The sequence below is a fragment of the Rhinolophus ferrumequinum genome, chromosome 10 (genome assembly GCF_004115265.2).
Source record: "Rhinolophus ferrumequinum isolate MPI-CBG mRhiFer1 chromosome 10, mRhiFer1_v1.p, whole genome shotgun sequence".
In the NCBI taxonomy this organism is placed as follows: Eukaryota; Metazoa; Chordata; class Mammalia; order Chiroptera; family Rhinolophidae; genus Rhinolophus; species Rhinolophus ferrumequinum.
In genome coordinates, this window is record NC_046293.1 from 43,824,619 (window position 1) to 43,849,049 (window position 24,431).

At 33.3% G+C, this 24,431-nt stretch overlaps 1 protein-coding gene across 1 annotated transcript in view; it reads left to right on the forward strand.

Annotated features, from left to right (window-relative positions):
• The first annotated feature begins 8,589 nt into the window (after positions 1 to 8,589).
• Positions 8,590 to 24,431, forward strand: part of LOC117028788 (mucin-19-like) — a 68,898-nt gene continuing 53,056 nt past the window's right edge. Inside the window, exons 1-13 of the mRNA XM_033117662.1 lie at positions 8,590 to 8,705; positions 10,780 to 10,812; positions 14,063 to 14,083; positions 14,484 to 14,645; positions 15,799 to 15,969; positions 17,514 to 17,696; positions 18,688 to 18,810; positions 20,614 to 20,664; positions 21,724 to 21,783; positions 22,428 to 22,656; positions 23,430 to 23,547; positions 24,001 to 24,061; positions 24,320 to 24,417. Of these exons, the coding sequence (XP_032973553.1) occupies positions 8,654 to 8,705; positions 10,780 to 10,812; positions 14,063 to 14,083; positions 14,484 to 14,645; positions 15,799 to 15,969; positions 17,514 to 17,696; positions 18,688 to 18,810; positions 20,614 to 20,664; positions 21,724 to 21,783; positions 22,428 to 22,656; positions 23,430 to 23,547; positions 24,001 to 24,061; positions 24,320 to 24,417 (1,362 nt within the window). The 5' untranslated portion in view covers positions 8,590 to 8,653. The remainder of the gene's footprint in view (positions 8,706 to 10,779; positions 10,813 to 14,062; positions 14,084 to 14,483; positions 14,646 to 15,798; positions 15,970 to 17,513; positions 17,697 to 18,687; positions 18,811 to 20,613; positions 20,665 to 21,723; positions 21,784 to 22,427; positions 22,657 to 23,429; positions 23,548 to 24,000; positions 24,062 to 24,319; positions 24,418 to 24,431) is intronic.

Genomic DNA, 24,431 nt, shown 5'->3' on the forward strand with positions numbered 1-24,431 from the left:
TCCCTCAAAGTAAAATTTTTGGTGCTGAGTGTAGCAAGGTGGTGATTAAAGAATCTGACGCATTGTAACTCTGGAGTCATAATAGATTTAGAGACCAAATTTACATGTGTTTAAAAAAAAATCAGGAGATTTATTATTGAAAGTATTTCCACTGGTAGTGTTTAGATTCCTGGAAGAAGAAAACCCATATCTTTTCTGAAGCAATACCCGTTCATCCTATCTCTCAAATAATATAAATAAGTTTTTAAAGAAAAGCAGTATACAGTGCTTCCATTCATATACTCGTAAAATTGAAAAGAACTGGACTCTATTGTTTAAGGATGCATAGATAGGTGGTAAAACTATAAAGCAAGTAAGGAAATGATGATTACAAATGTCAGGACAGTGATTATCTTTATAAAGAATGGAAAGAATTTTGATTGAGAAGCCGGCAGGTGGGGGTTCCAGAATGCTGGAAAATGTCTTATCTCTTGACCTACTTGATAGTTAAATGGGTTTTTGTTATATAATCATTCCTTAAATTATGTATTTATGTTTTATATATTTATATATGTTATATCTCCAAAAATGGAGATATAAAAATGGAACACACTAATTTACTTCCACTGAGCAAAGTAAAATAGTCCTGAAAACATTTTTTAAATTTCTGTAGTTCTTATTTCCTCAAGTTTAGTTTTGATTTTTTTCCTAGCCTGTTAAGTGCTAGTAAGGAATATGGTTTAGTAGGATGTAAGCAGTTCATAGATAATGAAGTAAGTCATTTCTAGTTATTATCACTACACAATGCCTCATTCCATTTTAACAGTATGATTAAGACTAAAGTTTAATTATTAGTATATAATTAAAGTTTAATTATAACCCTAAATAATTGTGAAGTTTTAAGATTAGGTCATTGAATATTGAGACATACTGGGAAGTAGAGATGAGTAACAGGTGCAGATGATGATTTAATTTTTGACATGTTTATTTAAGCTTCTTGTAAAACATACAGATGGAAATGTTCAGTAGGCAGCTGTGGATGCTGATCCAAGACTCAGAAGAGACTGTGGGGTCAGAGGTAGATTTGTAAGCCATCTGTTGAGAGGTTATTTGTATCAGTTTATTAAGGGCTGCTATAGCAGGCTACCAAAGATTGGGTGGCTTAAAAAACAGAGATCTATTTTCTCACAGTTCTGCAAGGTAGAAGTTTAAGATCAAAGTGTCCACAAGATTTGTTCTTGCTGAGAGCTGGGAGGGAAGGAGCTGTTCCAAGCCTCTCTTCTTGGCTTGCAGATGACATCTTCTACCTGTGTTTTCATATCATCTTCCCTGTGTATATGTCTCTGTTCAAATTCCCTTTTATAAAAACACCAGTCTTATTGAATTAGGGTCTTCCTTAATGATCTCATTTTAATTTAATCTCCTCTTTAAAGACCCTTATTTCCAAATATGGTTACATTTCGAGGTATTGGGAGTTAGGAATTCCATATAAAAACACACAGTTCAGTCTATAACACCATCATTTTAAAATGAGGGAGAGTATGAGATGGCCAATGCAGAAGGTGTATTGGAAAAAGAAGGCTCTGGAAAGCATCCATATTCATAAGAGATGGAAGGGGACAGGCTGATGATAAGATAGTTTAAAGAAGGAGGTGATCAATGGAATCAAAAGGGACAGACCATTCCATAAGGACCTATCGGGACTGAATAAAGCAAATGAATGTGGTAATGAAGCTGTATGTGGTGACCATTTAGATAACAGGGTTCACAGAGTGGAAGGCTGACAGAAGTGGGTTGAGGAGTATGTCCAGCTAAGAAGGGGAGATGAGACTGGAGAGACAGCGATAAATGTAAAGAAGTAGAAGAAGAAAGCCGGAAGAAAGGAATTGGTATAGTAATTGTGGTGGAACTGTGAAAGACAAATAATAGAGTGATTTTTACAATTATGGCTTTACATTGAGCACGAAAAACCATTGCAATGATACAAATGCAGAGAAGACACCAACTTAAAGCTATTGTCAAGAATATGGCTCACCACAGACTTCTTTATCAAGAGAAAGCTAGTGTACAAATTTATCTTAAAATTGTATCAGTGCCACTACAATACCATGCTCAGAATCCTGGGAAAATTTCTTGTTTATTCTGTTACAAAATCACTCTCTTAAAATCTGTCCAACATTAAAAGTTTCTTTTTCCTACTGAATACAATAAAAAACATTTGACAATTTAAATTGGAGGTGGTAATTTACTGAAGAAAATTATTTGTTGTTTACATCAAATGCTAAGAATCACTTATGTTTAAATAATTATATCATTTTAAATAGTATTTATTCAAAAATGTAATTGTATTTTTATTTCTCTTGATATGAAACTTCCCATATAACAAAAAGCTTTTAATTTTCAGACATTCAACTTTCCAATATAATCTCACGTCATAATATGCAAGAAAGTAGGAACTTCTTGTTCCACAATCCAAATAGATACTTTAACACTTTCTATATTTCTTTCCAGTACAAACGTTATTTAAAAAACAAACTATCTTGTCCATACTGATGCCATTGTTCTTTCAACTGTTGACCTTTCCTCTAACAGCGTATCGTTAAGTGTACAGACACTTAAGCCACATCCTTTTAAATCAAGAAGGAAATCTTTGGCTATTGTTCTTTTTGATGGATATGCTTTTAATGTGTACAATAGTTACACAGTATAATCTCAGTATTATTAGGTGGTTTTATCTAATTGATATACTATTATCAAAGAGTTAAAGTGCTAATTAACTTGTAAAAACACACTACCTTATGAGAAGTTCCAGAAAAAAAAGAGTCTACCTCCTAAAAAAATTATTTTCTTTTTAAGAACCCTATTTAATATTTCCTAAGGTAATAGTTTTAATTCTTTTTAAAATACCTTTCTCTTATGATGATGTCAATTGCAGATATTTTGAAACCTTAGAAGGTAAAAGATAATAACCTGCAGTGAAGTCCTAGGAATGGTTTGAGAAGGGAAGAAGCACTAGACTCAAACTAATGTAGTTTGTAGCTTTCCTACATAATCATTTCATTATCTGGTTCTCAATTAAAAAAAAAAACAAAACTCTCATAGAAAGTCCACAAATGTAAATACAGTATAATGACATTTTGTTGTCATCTTGACTTTTAGTGCTGCTGTAAAACAAATTTTATCTATGATTATAAACATTATAGTGAAAAAGTTCTAAAAAATATCATTAATAGTTTGTACCTAGTTTTCATTACTAAGCAATTCCGAACTGGTGAAATCAAACAGAACTGTTAACACTGCTAGTACAGCATTTCCCCCTTACAATAACTGAGGATGAATCTGGACTAAGAGATTCAAATGGTGGGAACCTTTTCTTAATCATCAGTATTTTCCAAATTTTAAGATAGTCTGTATAACTCCATGCATGCTATTTTATAGTGCATTAAATCTCTTAATATAAACAACTCAGTACTAAAACTAATTTATGATTATTGCTATTGTTATTATTAAAATAACCTTTATTTTTGAGTCCAACAAAATTATTCATTAAATCATTTATTTAATATTTATTGAGCAGCTGGCATATTATGTCTCTTTTCTAGATATTGAGACTCAGCAGTGACCAAAGTACATACAGATCCTTGTCCTAATTGAATTTACATTCTAGTACTAAAGACAGACAATAATTAATGTATTAAACAGATTAAATCAAATGTATGCATTAGTGGTGGTGAAAGCAATGGAGAAAGATAAAACAGAAAAGAGAATAGAGGAAAGGAGGTTTGTAATTGAAAGTTTTCAGGGAAGATGTCCACGTGAATATACTATTTGAGCAAAGACCTAAATGAAGTGAAAGAGTAGTATCTGGGGGAAGAATTAGCAATTGCACAAAAGAATAAACTAACTCAGAAGAAATTTAAAAAGCTCTTAATTTATTTTGAAATTAAAATATTAATTTTAATTAATATTAATTTTAATAGTATAAAATATTAATAGTGTTGAAAATTATGTTACCTAATTATCCTTCAGGACATCTATTTAAAACATATGCAAATTATCCATATTTTAAATCTCTTACATGTAAGAGAGGCTTTTATTCATTAAGGCTAAAGTTTAATTATAATCCTAAAAAAAGTTATTTTGGAGGAAAAATAATTATTGCCTGTAGAAGTAGATACAAGCTATTTGCAAAATATGTCATTAAAACTCATGTTTTAATGAGGTGAGGGAGCCATTCTGTGGATATCTAAGGAGGGAGGACTCCAGGGAGCAGATCAGCAAATGCAAAATCTCTGAGGAGTTACTGTGCCTGGTGAGCTCCAGTGGCAGCAGGGAGACCTCCCAGCCTGGAGCAGAGACAGTCAGAGCAAGCAGGTAGGGACTGAGATCAGAGCTGGATGGAGGAGGACCTTGTAGGACATGTTAAATGTGTTGGTTTTATTTGGGGTGAAATGGGGGCGGAGGGTTGAATAGAAAAATCCGTGTTATGAGTCAGTTTGCACAGGACGACTCTGGCTGATGGTTTGAGATTAGACGGCAGAGGAAAAGTTTACAAGCAGGGAGACTAGCTTAGAAGTCCACTGTGGTAATTTAGGGGAGAGGTGATGGTAGCCTGAATGAGGGCAACCAGTCTGGTAATAGTAGAAGTGGTGAGGGTTTCACTCTATATTTATTTTAAAGTGAATCAACAGAATTGTCTGATAGAATGGTTATGTGGAGGGAGGGGTTCTGAAAGAAGAAGAGAAGGCATAGATGGCTACAAATTTTGGGGTAAGGTAACCTGGACAGATTTGCAGTTAACGATGGAAAAGACATGGGAAAAGCACATCTGTGGAAGGGCGTATCTGGAGAGTCATTGTAGATAGACTAAGTTTGAGTTGCCTATTAGACATTCAAATGGACGTTGAGTATATGCCTGGAGGTCAGGGGAACAGTCCAGGATGGATATATAAACTTTGAAGTCATGAGTGTTTAAATGGTATGTAAATCTATAGAACTTGGGTATAATCACCAAGGGAGTGAAGTTCTGGAAGAAAAGAAGTGATTCAAATTTGAGCCGCAAGGCCCTCATATTAAGAGGTCCTGGAGGTGAGCCAGAATCAGTACAGGAGAATAAGAGGGAGCAGCAAATGAAATGGGGGAAAAAATTGAAATTGCGAAAGTCAAAGTGTACCAAGAAGGAAGAATTGATTGACTGTGTAACAAATGATGTTGAGAGGCCAATAAAATGAGGGCTGAAAACTGACCATGGGATTCAGAAAAGGAAATCACCAGTGTCCTTGACAAGGGCACATTTTGTTTACTAATGGAATGGAAATTTAACGGGAGTTGAGTAAGTTCATGAGAAAATGAGAAGTCAGGACCTGGAGTCAATGAGCACAAGTAACTTTTTTGTGTGTGAAGTTTAACCATTAATAGGAGCAGAGAAATGGGGGGAAAGCTGAAAGGGAAGTGAGTTCAACAGTTTTTAAAAATAATAGCTTTATTGAAATATAATTCAGGTACCATGAAATTGTTTTGTTTTGTTACATTTATTTATTTTTAAAATAAGGACATAACAGCATGTCTTTATATTGTTGGGAATAATCCCAAAGAGTAGGGAAACCTTGATGATATGGGCAAGATAAACAAATTACTGGTATAATATTGTTGGATGGAATCCCATACACAAATGGGAGGGTCAGATTTAGATGGCAGCAGAGAGAGGTTTCACCTGTATTAAGAAAGTAAGCAGAATACAGGGTACAAATACCAATAGATGAGAATCCGCGGGAATGGGAGTTTATAGATTTTCTCTTTTGTTAGCTTTTATTTTCTCAATAAAATTGGAAGTAAGGCCATTAACCGAGAGGGAGGATGGGAGGAAGGCATTGGATACTGAAGAATAGAGAAAACATGAAGTAGAGTGTGAAAGCAAATGGACAAGAAAATATGATTGCCTGACTATCTAACGGGCCCACTTGGGGTAAGGAATTTAAGAAAGAAAAGTTAGCAGGACTGTGTATTTTCACCATGTCATGTTCATCTGCATGGTATAAGTAGGGAGAAGGAAAATAGTTTAATTTAAGCCATGGCTGGGGTTTTGCCAAGCAAGTTTAGAGGGGGTGAAGGGAATTGAAGGTTCATGCAAGAAAATAATGATAATGATAAACCATAGCATTTAAGCCATGTGAAAAGGTACTTGAATTGTTGAGAGGAGTGAAGGTAAATGAAAGGTACTAAGATCAATATATTGCAGATTCCAGGGGGAGCCAACAGAATTTTAGAATCAGACTCCTAAAACAAGTGTTCTGGAAAGAGAGAAGTTGGTGTTGAGAATTTAGATGCTTGAAATTGCATTTGACTTTCAAATGCTTGAAATTGCATTTGACTTTGTTCATAGTGCATTTTCCACCTAGAATCCTTCCCTGATTCTGCTTGTCCAAGTGCTATTGCTTTTCTTGGTTTAACCCTTAAACTAACCTCTCCATGAAAATCTCCCTGATTTTCCCAAACTGAAAGATATCCCATCTTCCTTGGAGCTTCCATAGCATTTCACCTGAACCTTGCTTGTTGAAATTTTCTAACTTGCATATATTCTTAGTTCCCCCAATAATGTCTAAGTAGCTTTGGTAACTTTGTTTCATTCTCCTCTCCTACATGTCTAAACCCGCTGTTGGCACAGAGCAGAATGATAATCTGAAAAATGGGCTCTCCAAGACCAAATTTCCTTCAGGATGAAGTCATATATGATAAAGAAAAGACTGCCATAAATGGTAGTGTTAACATGAGACATATGTTTCCTTCTTCACCACACTTTTTTTTCTGTGTTGAAGAAAAGTCCTCAATGTACAGTCCTTATTTGCAAATTATTGAAACAATGAGAGCTGGGTTTTGGAAATACGATGACATCAGTGAAGTCAGTCTTTAGCATCTACACCTTGTTTGTTACCTCCTTCTCTGTTCTTGGAGTGAGCCCCCTCCTCCAGCACTCCTATATCCATTCTTTGCCTACTTTCCCAATCCCTGCCCCACAGGGAAAACTCAAATGCTTTTACTCATGTGCTCCCTACTCCCACCGAATCTCCTTAGTCTACTTACCGATTCCTTAAGTCACTTTGAAAGGGGACAGAATTCAACAGATTCAAACATTTAAAATGCATTTTCTCATTTAACACATTAGGCCATGCGTTTTTAAATCTGACATCAGTGAAAGTATCAGTACATATGAGCGAGGATCTCAGAGAAGGCAGGCATCATTTATTTCCATTAGATTAGTCAAGAAATTAGTGTATAAAGGGGAAGGAAAGAGTTGTTGGTCCATATACATATACATTTTTCTTTTTCCTGGGATTCTTCTGCTTTTCTGGAGAGAATAAGCTGAGGACTGTTTTCAAAGTCTTTTCTTGGTAATGATTGGGGCCAGATATGAAGCAGATAACATCATGAAAACTAGGTTGTTGGCCCTTCTATTTTTCAGGCCCACCTGGCGGGACCAGGGATTCCTCTCATTGTTACTCCGCTTTCCCTTGTTTAGCACAGACAAGACCTTGTCCTCTTAGATCCTACCTTGAACTTGTTTCCTCCACTCAGGAATACCTACATATATAATTCATACATGGTATTTTCTATTTAATTTTATTTTTGTCCTAAAACATTCTTTTCCTGATGTTCTCCTTTTCATGTCTTCTCTACCTATTTAAATCTCCAGTTATAAAATTCATGGTAAAAATGTGTCTCATTGGAGTATTATGTATCCTGTGAATAATAAAGCTATTACTGTAACCATGATGCACTTATGTGTCTTCACATGTCTATTCCTATACCTGTATCTATGTGATACTTATATATCTCTGTAGGGAAATATCTATTAACATATCAATAAATAAAGTGTTCTTTATTGCAAGGTAGCTTAATGTTTAAAATAAATTTGTTGTTATGAGAGAGACAATTGCAATATTTTTCTTAATTGAAGTTTATTGGGGTGACAATTGTTAGTAAAGTTACATAGGTTTCAGGTACACAATTCTGTAATACATCATCTATATGTCAGCAGAAAAACAGACACACAGACCAATGGAATAGAATTGAGAACCCAGAAATAAACTTACATAAATATGGACAGATAATTTTCTACAAAGAAGCCAAAAACATACAATGGAGAAAAGACAGCCTCTTCAATAAATGGTGCTGGGAGAATTGGAAAGCCACGTGCAAAAGAATGAAACTGGACTGCTGTCTGTCACCATCTACCAAAATTAACTCAAAATGGATCAAGAACAAATGCAATATTTAATCACAATATTTGAGTTTCTTGAGGTATTAAGACTTTTGCAATGATGAATAGGGTACAGATAAATGTACATCATCAACATGTTTGGTTTTTAATCTTGAGGCTTTTAGTTCCTGCGTTTGCTGTTTGCACAGGGCGGCAGGAAGGCATGGTCTGGGTTTGGCATGAGCTGGATTTGGTCCAACATGGAATATGTCACATAAATACAACACTAAATTGAAATGGATTTCATCTTTAGCATGCTATGATATTTATCTTTGTTCTGTCATCACTGTTTACCACACCCAGCCCTTGATGACAGACAGCGGTATGACTGGGTATAAAAACTCCAGTTAGAGGGTTCTTTGCAGGTCTCTTTTTCCAGGATGACTTGTCTCCATTTCTAGGTCCCAGATCACTACCATGAAGTTGATCTTTTTGTACTTGGTTGTGGCACTTTGCATCTTCTGCAAAGGTAAGGGACTAATTTAAAGAATCCTTTCAAAGTTGATAGACCCATGTATGTATTTGCTTAAATGTTTAGTGTTTTCTACTTCAAACATTTTTCTCCTTGGGAAATCTTTCCTACATCTCAAAAGAGGATAATTAAAAAAACCCAAAAAACAAAAAAAAACCACTGGATTTTCATCTTATAGGGTGTTTTTCAGCTTTAACCATCCTGTAATAAGAATATAATATAAATATCAGTGAACAGGTTACTCAAGATGCATATAGTGTTATTATTTGTTTCATCATTTCATCACAGTTTATCCTTTGATGACTCTTATCTTGAACATGTAGCCACAATAAGATGAAAGACCCACACTGTTAGTAATTGCTGTTTTCACAAATCATGAAAATATCACCAATTAAAAGACTGGTTCATTACCAGAAAAACATTTTGTAGGGAAAATATTTGTTAAACTAACAACTTTCCTGGATATTTCAGAAAGTAATTTAATTCATTTCTAAAATTAGTTGAAAAGACATCATTAGTTAATTTTGTTAATTAAAATTGAGCAAAATGAAAAAAATCTTTAGAAACAAATGTATTTTTTGTCCGTTAGTTCTGCTTCTGAAAATGGCAGAAAAGCAAAACATTTAAACAAAGGGGAAAGTTCTGCAAAAGGGAGAAGATTCATTCTATATCTAATCTTAAAAATATGTTTTCTAAATTTGGGAGTAAGATACAATTTACTTGTCTATGAGAAGCCAGAATACAGATGACTACAATTATTTGTTGTAATTAAGAGAAAATATTTCTATTCTTAATCCAACTACCTGGGAAATCACCTGATGGACCATTAAAAATGATTACTTTAAATGATGGTAACTTTCATGACTTTATACAGCACATTGCTATGTTTTTTGCTTTTGCTTTGCATAAATATAAATATTATTTGTCTCTATTTACATAAATGTATTTCTTAAGTAACAGGGCAAAGAACACAGTATTTTCATAGAATTTATTAAGTGATTTATCACAATAAGATGTGCTTTAAAAGTAATTGCTAAAGTATATTAAATTCACCAGGGAACTGGAGAAAGTTTCTCATAAATTGCTAGAACCCATAATAGTTCTGAGAAAAGATTATGAGTATCTCAATAGGATTCCATAAATTGGTGATTTACTGACAAAAGTCAGAGATTTTACATATTTATTTATAAGTTTATGGTAGGAAATAAGAAATACACCTGGAAAACTGTTCTTTGCAGAAATTCCAAGTGCCTTAGTTGAAATAAATATTTATTGCTCTTTATCAATGAGGTTTATGTTTCAAACACAAACTCCCTTCATTTTCAGTAGGTGACAGGATACTAAATCTTGAGGACTGGAAATTGAAGAAGGCAGATATTTAGGAGGCAGCCATATTATTAATAGGAAGAAAAATTTGTATTATTTAACCAACTATAACTGTACAGAAGGAAAGACAATTTAAAAATGTTTCCTGGTTAAGTGGAAAAAACTTCAGTGATGCAAGAGGTAGATCTGGCGTGAAATAGATATGTACATTCAATTCTTATTTCTTCCCAGGATATTCTATTCTCTCAGTAGAGTAAAAGCTACACACTGGATTTTCTTTTTTATCTACTTCACTGCTTATAAACACATTAAGCAGAAAAAGTTTAGGAAAAATAAAATCAGGTGAAATTTTGATCAAAAAATATACTTCACATTGTCAGCTGTAAAAGGTTTTGATAGTGTGAAAAAGATATAAAGTACTGGCTGGTATTAATTTGTGGGTTTCATTTATTTGGCCATATGTATTTCCAAGAATGAGTTGACATTGAAAACTTTTATTTAAGTATGTTGTGAGGTAAATGTATTACTTAGATCTATATAGATTAAATTTATTAAATAAAAGCTCCAAACAGTAACTTAATATTGAAATATCACAATTATTAGATACAAAAAGTAGATTGCTTATACTGAATTTGAAAGAAGAATGAAAACAAGAACATTATTCTCATTGTATTAAAATTATGCTGTAAAGAAGTATAAAATGATCTAATTGTTTTTACTTTTTTTTTTTTACATTTTTTTATAGATGGAGAAGCCCAATTTGATACACTAAAATCAGGTCAGTATGTTTCAGAAATTAATCTTTACTTTGAGATATATAATCTTTACTTTGAGAGCCTACTGAGATATAATTGACAGACAATATAGCATAAGTTTAAGCTATATGATGTGATGGATAATTTGATACACATATATATTGAGAAATTATTACCACACCGAGATTAGTTAATACCTCCATCACCTCACACAATAACTATGTTTTGAGGTGAGAACAATTTAAAATATACTCTCTCAGTAACTTTTTAGTATATAATACAATATTGTTTATTATAGTCACCATGCTGTACATTAGATCCTCAAAACGTATTCATCTAATAACTAAAAGTTTATACTTTTGATCAGCATCTCCCCATTTCCACCACCCCAAGTTCTTGGCAACCACTGTTCTACTCTCTATTTCTATGAATTAGATGTTTTCAGACTCCATATATAAGGGTGATTATACAGTCTTCTTCCTTCTCTGTCTGACTTATTTCACTTAGCATAATGCCCTCAAAGTCCATCTATTGTGTCACAAATGGCAGGATTTCCTTTTTTATGGTGAATAGTATTCCATTGCATATGTGTATATGTATAAATTACACTTTCTTTAGCTATTCATCTGTAGATGGCCACTTAGGTTTTTTCCATGTCTTGGTTATTATTTAGTTAATAACCATATGACCGAGTAGGCATTGTCTTATTCTCATTTATTTTGTAGTCCTCACTTAATAGATAAGAAAACTTTATTTCAAAAGTATTAAATAACTTCTCAAAGGACAGTCCAAAGATACAGTCAGTGGCAAGAATACAAATACAGGTCTACATAGTACATGTATAACAAAAATAGCAAAAATTTAAATAAAATGTGTTTTTTCTTCCACCTTGACAAAATATGTTCATGACAACCTGGAAGGTCATGTTCCAATGCAGGATTTTCAGGTCATTGGAATTCAATGCAAGAACGGAGTGGACAGTGTCGCTGCCAACATTCCTCTCCCCCTGTTTTTTCTATTCTTGTCTTTGTCCCACACTGAGTGGGATACTCTAGCTTGTGTGTCTCAGCTCCATCTACTTCTGCAAACAGCCATGCTTTGGCCATCTTCCAGGCCTAGGGATTCTCATCCCTGCAATATGGACTAACTTTGGCGAGATGGTCTTTGGAACTAAGCCCATGCTGGCCCTCACAGTGGACTTTGAGGTTCCGGGCCCTGGAGACTTAGAGTAGGGTGTATAGTAGGGGAGGGAAGATGGCACAGGCTCTGGGTTGGCATGTCCCCTTGACCCTCTGCCTGCATTCTTGCCATCTGAGGAGGGCTATGACCCAAGGAAGCCAAGAGCGAGACTTGTGTGGTTCAGAGTAGGAAGCCCCCTTGCTGAATCAAAGAGAGAAAGAGTCAAAGATTCTGATTGCAAGTCTGGGAGTCCAAATGGGTTTGATTAAAAAAAATCATAGTTTTCCCACTGCTAAATACTACTTTATTTATTTTTGCTTAGCTATCAAACTAAGATATTTCGATATTATGATGCAGGTCTAAAACTACATGACAGTGAAGAAAGACAATGAGAAAGAAAGAGGGTAAAGAAAAGGAAGAAGAATATGTAGTAAAGTAAGGGAAGAAGAGACAAAGAGGAAAAATGGTGTATATGGAGAAGAGTTGATAAATAACAGTGGTTTGAGGGTTACTTAGTAATATGATAATATAAATTGGCTAAGTTCATTTAAGTACCACTGTTTCCCCGAAAATAAGACCTAGCCAGACAATCAGCTCTAATGTGTCTTTTAGAGCAAAAATTATTATAAGACCCAGTCTTATTTTACTATAATATAAGACCGGGTCTTTATAATATAATATAATACCGGGTCTTATATTAATTTTTGCTCCAAAAGACGCATTAGAGCTGATTGTCCGTCTAGGTCTTATTTTCAGGGAAACACGGTATAGTCTTCTTAAAACAAACATTTGTAAGTAAATATTATTTCAAAATGTCTTAAATATTGGGAGCCTCTCCCTCAAACTACGTAATAGATTAATTCCTATTTTGACTATTCCCCAAATCACATTAATAGCTTGTTTCTGTATACTGATTGCTTTAGAAAACGATAAATACATTTGCTAGAAACACAGAAAATAAGAACTCCAAGAGTAGTTGTTGAGGAAATAGAATTAAAAACAAAATCTTCTGTTACGTTAGAAAAACCTCTCCACAAAAATAGAAGAGAAAGAAAACAATTTTATTACTGAATAAGTATTAAACCTGGATGTAATATGCATCACAGGTGATCTGCTAAGAGATTTCAAAGACAGAAAAAAATCCTACCCTCTTATATGACCAGTCAGATACAACCCATTGCATACATGTTTTCAAGATAAATGATAATTAGTCCTCAAGTAAGAGGACTTGACAGCACCTTTTGTCACATATAGTCCATCTTAAATTTGCTTGGGAGTTGGAGTAGCCAACTGTGTTTGCTAAAAATGGTCACAAATCCCTTGAGGAAACATTTCTGGATTGCTTATATAGCTTTAAAAAAATATTACTAACATTTCAAAGAGATAGTGAAAGAACTCACAAGTTTTCGAAAGTAAATGGTCTGAAAAAAGAGGAGAGTCTTCCCTTATTTTCAAGAGGGAGAATTAAATCTCGTAATTTTGTTTGTTTTTATTTTTGCATAGTTTTCAAATTTTACTTACAAATTATGCATTTCATTTTCTTGTCTAATCAGTAAACAAAGTACATGTCTTCCACAAATTGACAGAAGTAGTATAGTTATTAAAGCATTATTACTTCTATAGTATTTTAATTTTATTATAAAGATTTAAAAAATATATGACAGGAAGCATAATATATCTCATGTAATACAGTACATATCACCTTAACAAGAGGTCTTTGTTGATGAATGCATTTGTTACATAAATATTAATTGAGTGTCCTCTGTGGTTCAGGCACTGTTCCAGACATCTGGGATACCTCAGTGAATAAAAGGCAAAAGAAACTTGAATTTTTGAAGCTTAAAATCTAAGCTTCAAAAGAAGTAGACAGTCAATAAACAATAAACATTATAGTAGTAACATGGTGTATTACAAGGTGATTAAATCTATGGAATAAATTAGAGTAATATAATGATAATTGGGAGTGTTGGAATGGCGTTGCAATTTCGAATTGTCAGAGTATTCCACATTGAGATGACATTTAAGCTAAGACATGTAGAGATGAATGTTACAGCTAATTTATGAGTAAATATTTTCATTTTTTTTTCTTTGCAGAAATAGAGGAAAACGATTCAGGTATGTTATCTTAATGTTATCAGCTATTACTAAGCTGAAGACAGTATGAGTTCAACCCAGCAGAGTATTTTCATGGGGGAAGGTTGGGCACTTAAACTTGGGGCTTTGTAATGGAGAAGGAAGCAGATGGGTGGTTTCTGCCCTGTCCATATGAAGAAGACTTTCTAGCATGCATCAATTACATCTCCACAGCTCTATTCATCTTTCTTAAAGTCTTAGAACTAAGACCAAAAAATATGGACATAGTGATTAAGTCTATCAGTCGGATATGTTTTTTCAAGTGCTTCCAGGATAACTGGGCTTATGCAAAATAAAATATGCCATTTCGTACTGTCACAATCAAATCACCTATATTGTGCTAGCAATACTGTCTTCAAATAAAATCTGTTACTCACATTAGGTGACTTACTGTTCGGAAGTTTTTCCTTTGGTGACTCAACTGGAAGAAAGAAACCTCATGTTGCTTCACTCTTTGACGGTCAAAATGGTTCTCCAGGAAAGGCTGAAGACAAGAGAGAACGCCGAGATACTGATAGTTTAGAGTTAGATGACACCCCACCAGGTACTTTTGAAGGAAAATGCTTACCTAGGAAACAAGTGCTTTTTTTCATTTGGGAGAATCTGATCATCTTTGTTTTATTTGCAGTACATGGCCTCAATAGTAGTAGCGAAGTAGCAATAATCTAAAGCCACTAATTCCAGTGCCAATCAGAGTGATGAATTCTGTCTTTAGAGAGTTTTGGCAAAGAGGTTTATAACAAATCAAATTTCTTCCTGATAATTTTTATTTGCTCATGTTATCTGTCTACTGAGTAGTACTATTATTGTGATGATCAGTCATTTTTATAACATGTAAATTAATAATTTAAAATGGTTCCTGGACCCAAATTTAGTGCTCATGTTTCTGTCTCCAACCACAATTCGTTTTATATACCAGGATTTTCTCTTTAAATTGCATAGTCAATTTGATGAGTAATATTATAAAGCAGAGTTTCTAAACAGTTTGTGGCCAGCAATTTTGTTTTGTCAGGGAAAAAAAATTAAATTTTTTTAGGTGAGGCATGCTCTCTGGTTCAACACAGAACTCCTAAATGTCCCATTCAAACTTTTACTTTACTGGCCTGGTTACTGAAATCTCTGTATTTCATCTCTCTCTCTCCATCTATATCTCTCTCTATATATATAGATGGAGAGAGATCCAGTGAGAAAAATATCTTCAGTGTTTGGTATTAAAATTTAATATTTGAGTCCAGGTGGTAACAAATGAAAAGGAAAAAACAGCTTTGGGTGTAGGGGTACCGTTGAAATATTTTCAGGAAGACACAAATTTTCTAGTCTGTCTAGTCATCTGTTTTGGAATTGACAAACTCAGTATGACTATTAATTAACACAGATATATTTGCTCTTGTTTTCAACTCTGAGATGTTAATTGTTTGCTCATTTATACAGAACACAGTGAAATTTTATCTTAAATGGAGATTTTGTCTTAAATTCTTATGGAATGCTCTCAAACCTCATGGTAAATCGGTTGCCATGCACACCCCTGATTACATTGTGTGGAATTATGTATGTGAAAATATAAGGAAGCGAAAAAAAAGATTCATTTGAAACTATAATGTAGGCCTAGTTCAAGAAATGTATATTGATTAATTTCTTGTATGATATGAAGGAATGCAACTTTTCTCTGATACTGATTGTATTTTTTGGAATGGTAGAGGAAACCAATTCAGAAAATGATCTTCCCAACGTTGTTTCTGGTGGTACTGAATTTGGTGGCACAGCTTCAAATCAAAATGAAATTGATTGGGATCCAACTGGCCCAAGAAGATTTGATGTGAATGAAGAGAATGGAGTAGTTGGCTCTAATTATGCTGGCAGTAAAACAGGTATTCTAAGTTGTGTCATAGTTTTTGCTTTTGACAGAAAAATCAGTCAATTAGCAAAGCAGAGATTGGTGATGTTGTTTTTGACCAAAACAGACTTAGTGTTAGAGAAAATCATGGGAAAGATTTTTAAAATGTGTTTGATTCTTAAAGGAGCTGGGTTATCGCCAACAGAAATGAGCAATGTAGACATTTTAATAAAAAGCCAAGTGGATTTAATGCTTTAATGAAGAAGCTTGGAACTGGAAAGAAGAGATTCAGTTTCTATCCCCAGACTTTTCCACTAACCTTCTGCAGACTTTGGGAAAGCCACTTAAAATCTCATGTTCCTAAGTTTTATCACAAGAACAGAAAAAAATTTAGTTGTATGTTTGTCTATGACTTTTGCAATGCTAACTTTATAAGCTGTATTACTCATATTTAAACTAGTTTCCCTGAAAAATAAATGCCAGAAGAAATAGATTTACAAAAGTGTGGCTAAATAACAATTTATATTAAAAATTAATGCCAGTGAAAGAAGTGAGGATCACTAACGTACAGTAAATCTAGGAATTTTTGTGTCAGAGCAATCTATCTTAGAATATGTGAAAATTGGTGGAAACAGTACAGCAAGGAATTTGTTAGTAAATCTATGGGCTTTGGCTCTCATATAAGTGGCTCAGACTCTACTAAAAAATACAAATTCCATCCTTTGTTTATTGCTCCTGATAACAGTTTAATTGTCCATTTGCCTTTTTATTTTGGACTTGGTGTTGAAAAGAAGGATGACTTTGAATTTCATCTTGATAATTCTGTCTCATGTGGAATTTGTATCAGTGGTGTTGGACAAAAAGGCTTTGGTAAAAATGAAATAGGGGACCCTGGAAATCAAATTCTAGTGTTCTAAGTATTACTCTTTAGGTTTGTGCATAAAAAGTAAAGAGTCATAAGTTGTATTTAAATATTCCCTGTTGACAATCGTTTTTTTTATTTCAGCAGATAGTACCAACACTAGGAGTGGGGCTGGATGTAGTATTTGTTCCTTTAGAAATTTGGGCTTTGGTTTGGGTCAAAAGGGACTGGAAGTCAGTCGAGCTGATTGGAGGGAAATGAGCAGCAGAGGATCTCCTGGGCATGAATCCATAGGTTTCAGATCAGATGCCCATAGCTTAAGTGTTCCAACTAAGACTTGCTCCAAAAAAATTTAAAATTGATCAAATTAACTAATTGGCTAAAAATACTTTTCTTTAACATACAACAACAAAGTAATTAATTAACAAAGAGTGATTTTAATAGCATTTTGATTTCTCCATCAGTTGGAACTGGGTCTTCTGGTTGGGAACTTGGAAAAGGGGAGGGCAATGATGCATTCATTTTGGAGTTTTTGGTTCAAGTTCATTTAGTGACAGTGGCATTAGTAGCAACACAGTTGATAGAAATTGAGTGGTAATTTTTGGAGGATCTACTTCCAATGACCTAGCTATTGATATTTCATGTTTGTATGTAAAAATTTCTGAATCCTAAAATGTTTTCAATACACTCTGTGATAATCATTTGATATTCTGCAGGTGATACCAGTTTGAAAAGTTGGGACACATTTGATGGTGATAGCTCTGGAAATGTGAAATCCAATTTAGGGGCTTCTGATCAACAGGAATTTGTGATTACTGAAACTGGAGAGGATAGAATGACTGGCAGTGGATTTGTTGGGGCTGGATTCAAAGATGTTAGATCTGATGCCAGCAGCTCAGGTATTCCATTCAGTCTATATTCCTGAGAAATACAATTGGGTTTCAAATATTTAGTATTTTTTTTAAATAATATTTTTATTTTTTCTGTTAGTGGAAGGCCTGGGTCTTTTGATTTTGGACTTGAAGGAAAAACATTTGAAAAACAAATTCTGAATCATAAAATTTATTAAATATGTTCTGGTGACAAATTTTTAATATTTTGGTAGAAGTATGAGTGCAAGAAGTGGGTGTGAACATGCTGGTGATAATTTTAGAAATTCAGGATTTGGTGATTGGATATTTGGCAAAAAGGTATTTGGAGGCAGGGGATTGATGGAATGGGCAGGAATATACCTGTTGGGCCTGAATCCATGAATCTCAGGTCCAATGCCCATAACTCAGGCATTCTACTAACCTGGACTCTCAGTGAAATTAAAACGGACTACAAACTTTCATTTTTTAAAGTAACATTTTAATTTTTCCATTAGTGGGAAACCAGTCAGAACTGGTTTTCTGACTCGGAATGGAGAAACAAAGGGTGAAACTCAGTTTAATTTTGGAGATTCTGGTTCAAATCAATTTGGTGACAATGGTCATAGTGGTACAGACTTTGATGGAAATAGCATAGGTGGTTCTGGAGGCTCCAGTTCCAGTGTTCTAGGTATTAATTGTGCATACAACAATTCTGAATCATGGCATGCATTGAAAGTAAATCTCGTGACCATCATTTTGTATTCAGCATGTGGCTCACGTGCAAGAAATGGGTTTGAATATTTTGATGCTGTCTCTAAAGATTCAGGATTCAATTTGGGGTCATCTGATCAACAGGGATTTGGAGTCATTGAAATTGGTGGGAATAGAAAGAGTAGCAGTGGATCTGCTGGATCTAAATACTTGAGTCCTGGATCTGATGTCAGGGGCTCAGGTATCCTAGCCTTGACTCTGTTTCTAAGAAATCCAAATGAATTTCTTCCTTCTTTATTTTTTTAATCACATTTTGATTTTTCATTAGGAGGAGAAAAACAGATTTGGTCTTCTGGTTCTGAAAATAGTGGAGGAAGGAAGGGTGCAACTGGACTTGGTGCTAGTACTTCTGGACCAAACGAATTTGGTGAAACGGGCGTTAGTAGTACAGGTACTTGTGATGCTGGAAAAAGTCTTACTGGATCTGATGCCCATGGTTTGGGAATTTGAGATTTTTTTCTGATGATGAGAAACTCAGGATTCTAATATACATTTTGAAATCACAGTGAAAATCATGAACATTATTAATAAGGATATAAAAAGCAAGCAAGAATCCTGCAATAATGAAATGTAATTAGATACAATCAGGCACACGTCATTTGTTGGCAGAGGATGTGGGAACTAGTTTATGGTTGTGAATATATTGATGTGGAATCGTTTTTTTGCCTTTATGCAAAATTGTTTTGGAGTTACATAAATTGAAGAGGTGGTTAGGGTAGCAGCTGATTTGTTGGACTTGAGCTTCAGTTTTGTATCCTGGATCAGGTCTTGGTCTTGGTGGCTTAAGGGTTTTTTTTTTTTTTTTTTTTTTTTTGAAGGTCCATTTTTTGAGAAGAGTAAATAAGTGTCATTTCATTTTTTTTCTTTTTTGAAATTCTGATACAATTTAATGTTTCTGCTTAATAGAAACATTAGATTGAATAGTCTTGGAATTTGTGGTACACATTGTTAAAACAATATTTATCATGAACTATTTTGATGCTGCTAGCAGTGTTGAGAAGTCTTAGGAAACACTAGATAACCACAGTACTGTGGATAGTAGATCCACTTCTAATGACATGGGTGTTCTGAGAAATATTCAGGATTCATATTAGTAACTCAGGTTTAGCATACTTTTCTTTTAGTGAAGTCTGATTAGTAATACATATGGTGTAGTGTAGTAATGGTTGACCTCAGTCAGGATTGGCTATCAATCAATCTGTTCAAAAAAGGCTTGGTTATACAGAAATAATAATTTTATTTTGGGTTGTTCTTAAGTTTTGGACATTAGTTTTGAGGTCAACATTTCAATGGAATTGACAAATTTGAAATCACTCATTACTTGTTGCCACTAGTTTTGTTTAAACATTGTTGGCACAAATGGTTTAAGAGACAATGAATTTCTGAACACCTGATCTGCTGCCATTAGCTCAGGTATTTAAATTTAGGTTTTGTTCCTGAGAAATGTACTAAGAAGTAATTGCCTCTTTTCTTTCTATTGTGGAGTGGTTACCAATTTGAGATTTTTCTGTTATTTGGATGTCAGCACTTGACTGATTTCATTTTTACAAATCAGATAGACTTTTATTAATTAGTGTTCTTTCTGATTATGTATCTAATGGCAGTAAATCTAGTGGCTTTGAAATGGCCGGTTCTGGATCTCTTGACATTAATGTGTCTTGACATTACACATCTTGAGATGAATATCTTGGTTCATCTAGATTAGTGGTTTTCATACTTCCAGTTTTTATGAATCCTTTGTTCTGTTGACATCTGAAATGATATCTAGATTTCCCAAAAGTAAAACAATTTAAAGTGGGTTGAATATTGGATAAGAGACTTAAAACACTGTTTGTATATGCAACTCTTATCTCTTTCCCTGAATAAGTTTTAAGGCAGTTGATCTGAGTAAGTTAATTTTGTGACAGCCCATTTAGTGGCAAGGCATTTAGTTTTGTTATTCCAGCAGGTTGTAGACTTGATAATATATATATATATTGATAATATATATATATTGATTATATATATATATATATATATATATATATATATATATATATATATATATATATATATTCTCTTACAGCTTCACATGGTTCTAAAAAGTCTGTTAGCATTGCTGGATTTGGATCCATCAGATCTTAAAACATTTCCCCCCCATATTTTACCAAGTAAAATAACACAGAAACAGACTAATCATTTTGTATTAAAATAGGTGTCACAAGCTCATCTGATTACACAACCTCTGGATCACTCAGCACTCCAGGTAGTTTGATTCATGACTTTTAGTGTTTAATGAGTTTATATATACTGTGTGTGTGTGTGTGTGTGTGTGTGTGTGCGTGTGTGTGTAGCCTAGTAAATCAATAATATCTTATGTGTTTCTCATACTGAATTGAACTTCTAAATGCATCTTCTCTTTGAGTACGGAAGTTTTGAGGACTAACCAGATATTTGAAACAATTTCATGAAAAAGAGAGATTAAATTATACTTGAAGGCAACCCGAATAAAGCATAATAAAGCATAGTGTAACTTCTCTTTTATCATTTTAGATGTATTATCTTAAAAATGACTTTATAAATAGTTGAATCTATTTCCGCTCAACCTGAGTAAAGAAAACCTTTGTAAAGAGAAGTGGCCTCACGATACACAATAAATGGCATTGTGAAAACTATTTTCAAATTCTATCAGAGTAGTCACTTTTGTTATTGTACTTGTTTTAGTTGGCTTGCTTTTAGACCCTGCTGTAAGATAACTTATGAATTTACTTGATTATATAAAAGGGTCAGTGCATTAGAAATAACAATCATGGGAAATTTAAAGTTTGAAGGTATGCAGACTTTTCCCTTTGATCAGGAAAATTAAATTTTCTTCATATGTAAATAATTGAATTATTAGTATTATATATTAGTATTATATATAACAGTAGATTGGTTTTATAATATCTACATTGGACCAGTCGGGGTAATGGACAATAAAAATAGGCTAGCAAAGTTTTATTTTTGAACTTGAAAAAACAGTCTGTAAGAGATGCAGCATATATTTATAATTGTAAATGACTCCAAGTTAATAAGCTCTTGATGATTTCTGAACACACTATGGCTGATTGTTCCAAGAAAAAATATGAACAACAGAGATAATCAGGAATATGATCTTGAAAAATCACAGCTCTCACAAAATCAAATTATATATTCAGGATAAAGAAACCCATTGATAGCTTTCAATACTAACTTCTAAATTGCCATGTAGAAGTCCAAATATCTTGTATGTTGAAAATCAGTATACGTCTTGAAATTTAAATAATCTATGCATTGTTTTGAATAGAAAAAGGATCCCACATTCCAGAAGCGACTCCAAAGTACTCAGAAACAAATGCAATTATTGGTAAGTAAAAATTATTCTGTTTTTTTCTATATTTTTGTTCCCAAGCTAGCCAGTACCTAATGGGATTTCAACATAACCATGATTCGAAACTAGTTTTAAAAATTTGTGCATGATCTATCTGTTTGATCATTGTATGTTTGAATGATATCACATTTGTACCATTTTTCTCAAAGATACACAAATACCACCTACACATAAATACATATATACATGTATATACATATGTACATATACATAGATGTATAGAAAAAATAATGTAATTCTTTACACTCATTTGATATAAATGGTAACCTATAAAAAGCAAAGCAATCAAGCAGACCACAACTTTCCTCCATATATCCCTCCCCATGATATGAGAAACTCGTAGAAACAATATCTCTTCCCCAAGGGAAGCAAGATGTTTTTATTTACATTTTGTTTAGCAAGACAGCCAACTTTGGGTATTCTCAAGGACTCAGGTACTACTTTTAGTGTGTTTTTTTGTGGTATGTGAGCAAGGAAAGTATTGATTTAAGGTGGTGGCTGTGAGAATATAATCTTTCACTGATTTTTTTATATTGGTACGTAAACACTTTAAAAATCAGAATTAGACAGTACATTAATTGTTCTGAATAATTATGAATATTCTGCTCTAAATCTTGTAGGTGAAGCTTCTACTTGGGGCAAAGGAGCATATAAAGCTTTCAACAACCGTATCTTTTCCTTTGAGTCTTCATGCACATACACTTTCTGCCGTCACTGCGTTGAATCTGGAGGAGATTTCAATATTGAGATCAAACGAAACAATGATAGTGAGATTGAAAAAATAATGGTTATAATTGACAGTAATTACATCTCTATTTTTGGTGATACCATTTTAGTTAATGGAGAAAGGTAAATGCCAAAGTGTTTTGGATAAATGCTATAGAATTCTTTTAAGTAAATTGAGCCAAAAAAAGAAATCAAAAGGTTGAATGGGGAAGAGATGGTACTCTTTTCCTATTCTGATGTGTGTATTGATATTTTAAATAAATTCTTGGGCAGGAGTTTGGTGAATGTATAAAAATTTAATATATGTGGGATCATAAAATGTTATATTATATTTACTTCTACAACAAGGTGAAAAAAAGAGTGGTTCTATTGTTTGACTATTTTGAGTATCTAGATTTGAGGCAACATGTGTATTCAACAAAACTGCTAACAGAATATTTCAATTTTCATTTGTATGTTTAATACTAAATATAAATTTGAGGTTTTACAATGAATTGAAACTTTTATGTCAAGATTATCAGAAGTAGCAATTCATATTTGGAAGGGATGGCTTATCTGAATGCTTTCCAGGATAAGAAAATGAGACTCAATACTCAACTTGTGATCATTTCAAATTATTTCATCATTTTTTCTTATACCAAACCGATGTGGTTTTGTTGTTGTTGTTGTTCATTTCTCCAAAGACTCAAGATTTATTCACTGTTCCTTAAAAGTCTTTCCAATATTTAAAAAAAGCTATTGTATTTCTTCTTCTGAAATGATATGAAAAAGGAAACTTTAATATCTACTATCCAGTATATTTAGGACACTAAATATAGAAACATGAATTATCAGGAAAACATGTTATAATAATACTATTGTTACATTTATATGTGCTTGTATTTTATACTTTTCAGTGTACAGATACCATACGACAATAAGTTGATTCATATTAAAAAATATGGAGAACATAATGTCCTGAATAGCCGTAGAGGAATCTTGTCTTTAATGTGGGACAAAAATAACAAACTCTCAGTAAGTCCATCTATGATTTTCTTATAATCCTGTGCATTTTGTTCTGTGCTTTCACTTATAAAAACAATATTATAAATATATTGAAAATAAGAGCTAAAGTTTACTAAGATATCTCTATGTAGTAATTAGCGTTCTAAGCCTTATCTTAATATTTCAAACACCTTGAATTACATAGTATTATTAATCTTATTTTAAAAATGATGGGATTCAGAAGAGTCAGGCTAATAAAATTTAAATATCCTGCCCAAAGACACATAGTTAGTAAGTTGTGGAATTAGAACCTATTCCAAATTTAGAGCCAAGTCCTTTAAAAAGAGTCCCTGTAATACATCCCAAAGTAACCAGCTTAGGTAGAACTGAATATGAAGAGGCCCTATTCTTTGGTTTGGGTAAATTTTGTCTTGAGATATTTTCAATATTTTATAAATACATACATTTAAATTTCTTTTAAAGCTCACTCTTCACAAGCAATATCCAACGTGTGGTCTTTGCGGAAATTTCAACAGCACTCCAGGTAAGATTTCTATGTATTATGTATAAGAAAATTGCTTCTCAAAGTAAAATTTTAAAGTAATTGCTTATATTTAGATAAATCTAACAACAAACAATTTACATTTGTCTAAAGAATGAGAAATTGTTAATATATATACGTATATATATACATATATGTATATATATACGTATATATATATGTCATCAAGTCCATCTTTAGCCTGAAAATACTGTATATATGTAATGTATATTTTGAACCAAACATTGCTTTCTTTTTAAGGAGAAGATATCAATGAGCACATTGCCAATAGTAAAATTCCTGATGAATGTCCCAGAGCATTTAGTAAAAGCCATGAAAGTTGTCAAGATGGAGTACAGGTACGAAATTTATA